This window comes from Corvus hawaiiensis, chromosome 7 (assembly GCF_020740725.1).
Source record: "Corvus hawaiiensis isolate bCorHaw1 chromosome 7, bCorHaw1.pri.cur, whole genome shotgun sequence".
Classification (NCBI taxonomy): Eukaryota; Metazoa; Chordata; class Aves; order Passeriformes; family Corvidae; genus Corvus; species Corvus hawaiiensis.
In genome coordinates, this window is record NC_063219.1 from 2,325,805 (window position 1) to 2,336,096 (window position 10,292).

Genomic DNA, 10,292 nt, shown 5'->3' on the forward strand with positions numbered 1-10,292 from the left:
GGTAGTGGATGAGGGAAAAAAGCCCCTGAAGACAATTGTGTGCCAGATCCTATCCCCACTTTTACTCCACTGCCATGATGAGAACCGGAATGTGGCAGAGGTGAGGACTCGTGGGCTGAGGTGTCCTCCTGGCAGGGGGCTCAGCTGCCTCCTGCCCTTGGGGCCTTGTGGGCTGCAGCCTCCTCCAGGCCTTGGCACAGGGACGCGGGTCCTGTGCCCTGGGCTGTGGTGCCGTCTCCGTGTCTGTGCTGCTCTCCAGGCTTCTCAGGAAACGCTGTTTTGTGCGGCTGATTTCCTGAAGAGGAGAAATCTTGGACAGCTGGTGGAGAATGAGCAGCTGTGGAAGTTTGCTGAGTGCCTGGTAAGGACAGCGTGGAAGCCCAAGTCACAGTCTGGAGAAGCCCCCTGCTCGTCGTGCTCAGTGTGTGGGGCTGGCAGCTGTGCCCCTGCCCACTGCTGCACCCAGGGGTGCCAGCCTGCACCCCACACGCTGCTCCCTTCCCGGGGCCGCACAGGCTCTTCTCCAGGCTCGTCTGGCCCCGAGCCGGGTGCCGATGGAGCCCGGGCCCCGCTGGGCCGTGGCGCGGGGCGGCACCGCGGCTCCCCGGGCAGCAGCCGTGCCCTCGGGCGTCAGGATGCGGCAAAGGCCCGGGCTGAGCCCTGCCGGGGGAGGAGAGCGTGTGGCCACGGGGCTGGCAGCGCTGCTGGGAGGGAGCTGTGCCGCTGGGGCCGTGACCTCCTCTGTGTTCCCAGTGATCGCCGGGGTGCTCATGCTGGGGCACAAGGAAGAGCTCCAGGTCCTCACTGAGGGTGAGTGAGGGCAGTGGGCTGTCAGCGAGGGCTGGTGATGGGGAGCTGCAATGCCTGGGTAGGGAGCCGCAATCCCTGCCCTGGCTGTGGGGGCTTTGCTCCATGTGTGGACTCGGGGTGACGTGGGCAGAGCACAGAGAGGTTTCAGGGACGTGGTGTGGAGCTTCATGGCCAGCACCTTCTGGCTGATCTCGTTGGCCTCTGCCGTCTTTTGGCCATGGCAGGAGCTGGGTGAGATGGCCCTGGCAGGAAGGTCTGCTTGGATTCCTGCAGATCCAGGCTCTGACCGTGGCTCTGTTCCTGTCTATTCCAGCCCTTCAAGCCCTGAGGAGAGGCGACAGCCCTTCCCAGACAAACAGCTTAGTTCAGGGAATACTCAACCAAAGAGCTGCAGAACTACGTTCCTCTGCTGGCTCAGAATCAGTCTCCCTTTAAGACCTCCAGATATCATGGAAGATGAGACCATCTGGAGACTAGAGTAGAGCAGCTGGACCTCCAGGCACTGCTGATGCTGGTCACAGCTGAGCCTGTGGAAAGCTCCCATAGCTCCTGCCCTCTCCCTCCCTTTTGACAGCTCCATCCCTCCAGCCCTCAGACCCTGCCCATCCCCTTTTTTCCTCCCAGCTCATCCCTTCGCTTTGCCTTCTATTAATAAACAGTTTGGCTTCTTCACTTGAGCTGCATCTCTGTGGTGCTGAAGCGGCACAAAACCTGAGCCCTGGGACACACAGGCCCCTCCTGCCGCTCTCTTCTGTGTTGTGTTTTGTGCAGAGACACAGAGGAATGAGGGCAGCTCAGGCTGGAAAGGTCCCTGTCCTGAAGGTCTGTTCCACAACACTGTGGAGTTAGAGGTCTTGCTGAGCACCCTGAAGGCCCTGGATTATAGAACAACCAACAGGAGTATGTATGCTCTGGAGGCAGCTGTGAGGGATTCCTTGGCAAGCCTCCATGGAGGGCAAAGGAGCTTGGAATGCTGCAAGTTTTCAAGAAGAGCTTCCTGAAAGCACAGCAGTGCTCCATCCCTGCACAGGATCAGGAAGAGGGCAGAACCAGAGAGTATCCAGGCTTAGCACTGGGCTCTGCATGTGCCTAAGAGCAAAGGAAGCAGCAGCACAGCGGTCGAGACTCGGACACGCCACCACCCCGGTGTCCGGAGCGCTGTCAGGCAGTGTTGGGATCGTGGGGGCCGTTCTGGTCCCCACAAGTGAGGAATCGCAGGCCCCGCCTCCGAGCCAGTCAGAAACCCAACAAAGTGAGACCAGAGGGAGGGCACCCTTCCAGTCTCTCTTGGGCATGGCTGCAAAAGAGGCCCTGCTGCTTCTTCTTCCTGCACCTGTGTTTGGGGTCTGCTGATGGCAGAGCCAGCCACGTTGTGCTCTTGTTCCAAACACTGCTCAGAGCGGGCGTGAAAAGTGCTTCCCAAGAAGCTCCCAGTGAGGTAGGTACAGCAGTCTCCCTTTGGCTCTCTGTGCTCCTTTCAGTCCTTGAGGCCCGGTGCAGTTGGCGGAGGGGCAGGGGAAGGGAGAAGGCTGTGAAGAGCAGGTTTGGCATCTGCCTGCACCTGCAGAGATTCAATCATCATAGAATCATGGAATAGTTTCTGTTTGATGGCACCTTAAGGACCATCTGCTTCCACTACCAGCCATAGGCAGGGACGCCTTCCACCAGATAACATTGCTTCCAACCTGGTCTTGAACACTTCCAGGGATGGGGCAGCCACAGGTTTTCTGGCCAATCTGTGTTAGGGCACCATCACCCTCCCCTGAAGGAGCAGCCAAGACAGGCGCTGGAAGCACACATGTCCCATCCTTTCCTGCTGTCACGTGGACTCGGGACACACTTGTTGCCACAGGTCCAGCAGACGTGATGCAGGAACAATGGAGGGCCATGCATTGGTAGGGAATGGCCTCCAGCAAGAGCAAAGCAGGATCCTGTAGCAGCAAAGCCTGAGCTTGTGAACCGGGCCATGTCCTCTGCACACAACAAAGTGCTTCCCTCCACCCCTGAACGTCAGCCACAGGAGTCCCTACTTTTACTCAGCACCTGCTGCTTCTTCAGTTCTGCTGCTCCATCAGATCAAGGCTGAACCCATTTGCTGTAGTGATTTACCACAGAAGCAGCGTGAAGCATTAAATACCTGGGAGCAATTAATATTTCTGCAGCCAACCAATTTTTGAAAATAGAAATACTAAAGGTGTCACAAAGGTCTCTGAAGGGCGTGCCGGTGCCCTGCATGCCACTGAGGTGACGTGGGGGTCACCGAGGGGATGCGGGTGTCTGGCACGTTCCTGAGGGTACGTCGGGGTCACTGAGGGAACATGAGGGTCACTGTAGGGGGAGACGGGCATGCCGCGTGTCGCTGAGCGGCCGTGCCGGTCGCTGAAGGTCCACGAGGGCCGCTGAAGGGACGCGGGCGCGCCCTGAGGGACACGGGAGGGGTGGGCGGGTCCCCGCTGCGCCGCCGGCTCCTCCGCGCCGCAGGGGGGCGTTTCCCGCCCCACCGTCCCCTCAGCCGCGGGGCGGGAACTCGAACGCGCTGTGTCCACCCCTCTCGGCGAGGCTTCCATAAGCGGTGTGGGAGAGGCTCTGGGGCAGCCCTGCCCTGAGCCACACAGAGGGCGATGGGGAAGTGTTGTCACAGGACTAGGGGTGGTTCAGTTTGTGGGAGGTAAACCTGAAGTAACTTAGAGGGAGAGAGCTTCATAGCGGAGGAATGCTGGAATGACCTGGTGTCACCTGCAGGGAACGGGATGAATATTTGGGGGTTAAAGTTGAGGTAATCACTGCACTGGGAGAAAGAAATTGGAGCTTATCCGTGGAGCACACGTGGTGGACGTTTTGTTGGGAAAATTTGAGGTGATCTCTAGGGAACAAAATTGCTTTTGAGGCAAAGTCTAAGGTAATTTGTAGAGAACACAGAGAAAATGTTGTGACAAAACCTGAGGTAAATTTTAGGGGACAGAAAGAACATTTTGAGGGTAAAATCTCCGGTTATCTGACTTCCCGCTACTTTGTCCCGTGCCCCAGCAGGGGGCCTTGCCCTCCTTGTCCGCAGCCAGCCCAGCCTCAGCACCTCGGGGCTGCCCCCACCCTCTGCCGAGGCCCGGCCTCCAGGGCTTCTGCCGCAGGCCTGGGAGACGCTTTGGGAAAGCGCCAGAGCAGCCGGGCGGCAGGAACGAGGCGGCTGCCTGGGGGCCTCTGACCCCCAATTCCTCAGGCCTTCCCACCACCCGGCCTCCTGTCCCCTCGGAGCCTCCTGCCACCCACCCCCTCACACATGCCCCTCGTGCCTTCCCACTGCCTTGTCCCGTCAGGGACTCCACAGCACCTCATCCCTTCACGGCCTCCCACCGCCCCGGCCCCTCAGGCTCTCCCCCAGCCCGGCCAAGCTGCCCGGCAGCGGCACAGCCCCGAGGGAGCTCCAGAGGAGCCGGATCAAGAGGCACCTCGGAGCCCTCAGCAATCCAGACAGCAACACATGGGGAGGAGGACACAGATGGCGGCTCCTGCCCAGGACAGGGCTTGGGGCCATCTCCAGGCACCAGCCTCGCAGGGATCCCTGCAGCCCTTGCCCCTGCCCACCCGCTTTGTCGGCAGCGCTAAGGCTTCAGCACAACCACCAAAGGCCAAAGGGCTTATGGCCATTTTCCCTTCCACGCTGCACTCCCGGGGGACTTGCTGAGCACAAGCACCCTTTTTCCCCTCTTCCCCTGTGCCCTGCAGACACTGGGCACCAAAAGAAAGCTCCTGGGAGTCTGTGTATTATAACACATTCTATATTTACATACTAAAGAAAAATGAAAAGAAGAGAGGAGCAATCCTAAAGAACAGAAGAATCCCCGCTGGCTCAGGTGGCCCCAGAAGAGAAGAGCAGACAGCTCAGCTCTCTACAGGGCTCCAACAGAACAGCCAGCCACGGCCCCAGAGACGAGGCCGTGCCTTCCATGCGCTGCGGAGCTGATTTCGCAGCTTCCGAGAGATGGAGACTGGAGCCCTCTCTAGCGCCCTGAGGAACTGCGACGTTTCTTGTGCCAGGCTTCCAATGGCGAGGCTGATGTCCTCTGCCGTATCTTCAAGGGCTGGGACAGAGAGGAACAGAGCCACAGTCAGATCCCGGATCTGCAGGGACCCGAGGAGAGCCCACTGCCAGGGCCATCCCAGCCCGCTCTTGCCATGGCCAGGAGGGAGGAGGGACCAACGGGATCAGCCCGAAGGTGCTGGCCACGAATCCCCCACGTGCCCCTGAAAGCTCTCTGTGCTCTGTGCACACCGCCCCTCGTCTGCACAGGGAGCAGAGCCCTCCGCAGCCGGGGCAGGGATTGCGGCTCCCCCCGCCAGCCCCCGCTGACAGCCCGCTGCCCTCACTCACCTTGACAGATGAGCCCGAACGCTCCCTGCTGTCTTGTCAAGCTCTGCCCGGCGATCACTGGGAACACAGAGGAGGTCACGGCCCCAGCGGCACAGCTCCCTCGCAGCGGCGCTGCCAGCCCCGTGGCCACACGCTCTCCTCCCCCGGCAGGGCTCAGCCCGGGCCCTTGCCGCATCCTGACGCCCGAGGGCACGGCTGCGGGAGGGCGGCAGCGGCCCCGAGGGCAGGCGGGGCTCCACGGCCCCGGGCCCGGATCCCGCTGCCGGGGCAGCAGCCGGGGCTGGGGCCGAGCTGCGGCGGGGCGGGGAGGGGCCCCGGGCTCATAGCTCACCGATGAACCTGGCGGCCACCCTTCGCAGGGACTCCTGTGGGCTGTACAGGTACGGCAGGGCCCGGCGCACGTACTCGGTCATTCGGCTCCTGTCCACTGCCAGCTGCAGAGAGCGCCAGGAGGGAAGGGTTGGCGCGGGCTCAGCCCCTTGGCCGGGCTCTCCCTGCGCCCAGCCCTGGCCTCCCCTGCCCGCACGGCCCCGAGGCCCGGCCAGCAGCCGCTCCGGGCTCCATGGGCACCCGGCTCGGGGCCAGAGGAGCCTGGAGAAGAGCCTGTGCGGCCCCGGGAAGGGAGCAGCGTGTGGGGTGCAGGCTGGCACCCCTGGGTGCAGCAGTGGGCAGGGGCACAGCTGCCAGCCCCACACACTGAGCACGACGAGCAGGGGGCTTCTCCAGGCTGTGACTTGGGCTTCCAGGCCATCCTTACCAGGCACTTGGCGAACATCCACAGTTTCTGTTTCTCCACGCGCTTTGTGAGATCTCTCCTCTTCAGGAACTCAGTCGCACGAAGCAGCGTTACCCAAGAGGCCTGGAGAGCAGCAGAGACCCAGAGATAGCACCACAGCCCAGGGCACAGGACCCGCGTCCCTGTGCCAAGGCCAGGAGGAGGCTGCAGCCCGTGTGGCACCAGGGCAGGAGGCAGCCGAGCCCCCTCCCAGGGGGCCCCCGGCAGCCCATGAGTCCTCACCCATGCCACATGCCGGTTCTCATCATGGCAGCGGAAGAAGAGTGGGAGCAGGCTCCATTGCACAAGCTTTTCTCCCTCTTCCGCTAAAAAATCCATCATTTCTCGGAAGAGAATCATGGAGAGCCGCTGAACCTGGTTATCATCCTGTGAGAAAGGAAGAAAAAAAGACCTCAGCATCAGCTGCTCCGGGCCCACCAGGGCACAGGCCTGGAAATCCCCAGGGCACAAAGTGTCCGGGAGGCACCCAGTGGCCGTGGCTGAGGACACCGAGCCTTACGTTGTCAAAGAGTGGCAGGAGCGCCTCAGCCAGCTGCAGGGCGATGGGGCTTGATACCAGGATGTCTTTGTCCAAGAATAAAAAGCCTAGTACAACGAGTGTCATCCCAACTATCTCTCCATCTGTGTCCCACAGGAGCTTCACAAGGCTTTCAGTCAGGCTCCACGTTCTTTCGGCCTGTGTGGAACACAAGGCTGTGCAGCCTCACCCTGCTGCCGCAGGGCCCAGTGGCCAAAGGGCTGTCCCGAAGCACTCGGGCAGCTGAGCCGGGAGGCAGGAGAGCTGGGAGCAGCTGCCTCAGCGCCCAAAGCCCAGCCAAGCCCAAGGGACTGCATTCCCCAGCCCCACGGTGCCAGCGCAGCTTCAGCCGCTGCCCCCTTCTCACCACTGAGGGATCGTCCCTGAGCACGAGGAGGGCCCTGAGTGCCAGGTGACGCATCTGTCTGCGCTCACTCTGCAGGTATTTTGATGAGATCTCCACAACACTGTCACCACATTCCCTCAAGTCCAGGCACTCGAGCACCTGAAAGGCACAGGGCAGTGACAGGGGAGCCGGCCAGCAGGAGCCCAGAATCGCCCAGGGCTGGGCCCAGGCAGCAGCGCAGGGCGCGGGCACCGTCCCAGGCAGCTGCGGCTGCGAGAGGGCAGAGAGCTGGGAGGCAGCTCAGCGAGGCAGCGCTGGCCGTCAGTCTCACCTCCACAAAGAACGCCAGGGCAGGCAGATCCCAGCGTGGCTCTTCTGCGCTGAGCAGCCCGAGCAGGTGGAGCGCGATCCCAGAACACAAGGGTATGGAGACACAGGACACCTCCCTGGCCGGGCAAAAAAGGAACCAAGACCCTGACCCAGGGGGGCAAACTTCTCCCAGGACAGACTCACACAGGTCTGGTCTTTCTCTACCACCTCGCAAGGGGACCTGGGCCCTTTGGGAGGCGGCTGCTCCTGGGCACCCTCCTCTCCTGGCCTTTCCTGGTCCGCTCAGCCGTCGCCCAGTGATGAGGCCCTCTGGCCCTTGACCACGGGGACTGTGAGGAGCACCCCGGGCACAGGGCACAAATGCCAAGGGCAGCGGGGAGTAGGGGGTCTCACCTGGCCAGCAGAGCCACTGCATCGTGCTGGGTGTCAGCACAGAGCAGCGCATCCCAGCCACGCTTGCGATCCATTGCTGTCACCATATCCTCATACTCCAGGCAGAGCAGGGCCCTCAGGGTCTGCACTGCAAACCTGTGTGCAGAGCAAAGCCCAGGTCATGTTGTGGACACTGGCTCCTGCCCCGGGGACATGGCAGGGACAGGAGGACTGGCATGGAGCACCTGCTGGGGTTGGTGACAAGGCCGTGTTCCTTCCGGCATACTCTCCACAAGTTATCGACCTCCTCTGGCATCTCCCCTGTGCTGAAGAACACTTGGAAGAGCAGATGCACAAAGAGGCGGGGCAAATACACTGTGACTGCCTGTGGGACACAGGGCACCTGGAGGATCTTCCACATCACCACAGTTGCCTGCAAAGGACAAACCACCTCGAGACAGCGCTCACTGCTGAGGCGTCCATGTGGCAGGGCCCGAGTGTGGAAGGGGAGGCCAGGGGAGACGCAGGGGGAGCACCGGGCCTGGTGCCCCTGAACCTGCCCCTAGCCCAGGTTTCAGCCCAGCGCCTGAGGCAGGGAGACGCAGTGGGCGAAGGAGGATGGGGAGCTGCTGGAGTGGCGACCTGGGGGCGAGCAAAGGCCAGTTCCAGAAACTCACAGCCAGGGCAAAGACATCTGTGTTGTCCCCGTCGGAGGTGCGCGTGCTGTGCTCTGGCCAGCTCCCCAGCACATTGAGGAGCAGCAGCAGCACCGGCTCCGCAGTCATGGGCGAGGACATGAGTGTCTTCCACATGGTCGTAGCAGCTCTGTGGGGTCAGAGCTCTGTCTCAGGGGCGGTCTCGGCCACAGCACCGTGGCCTGGGCAGCAGCGGGGACCTGAGCTGGCTGCCAGCCCTGCCTCTGCCCACCGCCCCTCGCCGGCAGCACCCAGGCAGCCCATCCCTGTAGGAACTGGCGCCTGAGGGAGCCTGAGGGAGGGAGCATGGAAGCAGGCTCGGGGGCTGGCATGCCAGGGCTGGGAAATGGAGGAGCCAGAGGGCCCTGGACTCTCTGTTTGTCAGACACCTGGGACAGGCTCCGCAGGGTGATGGGCTGGTGAGCCCTGTGGGCAGGTGGGCCCCATACCTGTCACATGATGGGGCCACACGCAGCAGAGTTATCCCCACATCGGCTGGGTGTGCCTCAGCCAGCTCCAGCAGGGTCCTGTCCAGACTCTGCTCATCAGACTCATTGGCCATGAGCCACTGGTGGATGTCCCTGACCATGGCGGGCACCTGGAGAAGGCACGGGGAGAGTTGGAAAGCTGCCAGAGGGAGTAATGTCCCCGGCTTCCCCAGAGAAGTGCTGCCCTTCCCACTACACTGCGATGGCCACAAAGGCTTAAAGTGAGTCACCAGCGGGCACAGCTTGGGAAGCCACCTGACTCCTGGGGGAATTGAACCCTGGCCACAGGCTACTTACTTGCTCTAGACTGGAAACACTCTCTCCCTCAAGCAAATCCAGCATGGCAGCACTGGTGTCGGTGCTGTAGACGTCACAGTTTTCCATGGACCCAGTGCCCACGATGCTGGTCTCTTCCTGCCAAACGCACTCGATGAATTTGCAAGTCACAAGCAGGAGAACAAAGGACAGGGAGGAGAGGGATGTTCCATGGGGTGCTCCAAGGGCGGTGCTCGGCTGAGCAGCGACAGCAGGCCCAGCCCAGGTGGGGATGGCTGCAGGTACCTGCGCTGTTCTGCGGAAGCGGCCGTGGGCACCATCCTGCTCTTGTGTTCGGTCCAGGGCTGCATCTGGCAAAGAGCAGGCGCAGCCAGAGCTGAGGGGCTGCAGGAGAGGCCGGAGAACGCAGCCCAGCCCTGCGCTGCCCAGACAGGGACAGCTCCAGGATAGCCAGGGGATGGAGCACGGCTGCTGCGGGGGGCCTGGGCCGGCCCCTCTTCCGTTCTATCCATGGGCATGTTCCCAGGGGATGGAATGGCACGGGATGGCATGAGACGGGATTGGGCCAAGCTGTCTGCAGGCAGCAGCCCTGTGGCCCAGCTCTGTCACCCACCCTCCTGCGGCAGCTGGAACTGCTCCACCTCTGCAGGCTGCTCTTCTGGGGCAGCTCCAGGGCCTTCTTCCTCCTCCTCCACCCAGGCCAGCTTGGGCACACGTGGGGGTCTCTGCTCCATGACCTTGATTGGATTTAAGGCTACTTGCAGGAGAGAGTCCTTGGAAAAGCTCCAAGTCAGCAAGTGCTGAAGTTGTTCCTTCAAGGCACCAGCAACAGAGAAGGCCACAAGACAGCAAGTCCTGCCCTCTGGTCTCGAGGGCTCCTGCCACAAGGACAGGAGACTCCTCGTCAAGGATTGTGGTCACCAAGTCCCACGGTCTTGCCTCGAGGGCACCGGCCACAGGGATGGGAGGTGCCTCAGAAAAGCTCTGGGGCACCAAATCCCACGGTCTGCCCTCGAGGGCACCTGCAGAGAAGCCTCGGGAAGGCCACAGGTCACCAAGTCCCGTGGTCTGGCCTCGAGGTCACCTGCAGGAATAACGCTTCGGAAAAGCTCCGGGTCGGCAAGGAAAGCGTGCGCTGTGCGGGGGCTCCTCACGGCACCGCTCTGTCCCGTCCTGTCCCGTCGCGTGCTCCGAGCACTGTGGCGTGGCCGCGTCGCCGCCAGCCCCGATGTCAGCACGTGTCACAAAGGGCCCTGGGACACCCTGTCCCGTTCCACCCCACGGTGACCATGC

General features: G+C 62.1%; 1 protein-coding gene across 1 annotated transcript; it reads right to left on the reverse strand.

The window, feature by feature from the left end:
- Positions 1-4,570: 4,570 nt before the first annotated feature.
- Positions 4,571-9,160, reverse strand: LOC125328985 (maestro heat-like repeat-containing protein family member 7). The gene is made up of 13 exons (XM_048310335.1): positions 9,021-9,160; positions 8,685-8,833; positions 8,218-8,365; positions 7,786-7,973; positions 7,562-7,696; positions 7,170-7,284; positions 6,860-6,997; positions 6,475-6,651; positions 6,198-6,341; positions 5,937-6,038; positions 5,511-5,613; positions 5,180-5,236; positions 4,571-4,889 (listed from the first exon to the last, which is right to left on the reverse strand). Exons 1-13 carry the CDS (start codon positions 9,105-9,107, stop codon positions 4,690-4,692), a joined length of 1,743 nt encoding a protein of 580 aa, XP_048166292.1. The 5' UTR covers positions 9,108-9,160; the 3' UTR covers positions 4,571-4,689.
- Positions 9,161-10,292: the final 1,132 nt, after the last annotated feature.

Coding starts and splice junctions, on each gene's coding strand:
- LOC125328985 (XM_048310335.1), bottom strand. CDS start 9,107: ATGGAAAACTGTGACGTCTACAGCACCGACACCAGTGCTGCCATGCTG. Junction 7,974..8,217: donor CAGATGTCTTTGCCCTGGCT/GTGAGTTTCTGG, acceptor TGTCCTTTGCAG/GCAACTGTGGTGATGTGGAA. Junction 7,285..7,561: donor GCAGTGGCTCTGCTGGCCAG/GTGAGACCCCCT, acceptor TTGCCCGGCCAG/GGAGGTGTCCTGTGTCTCCA.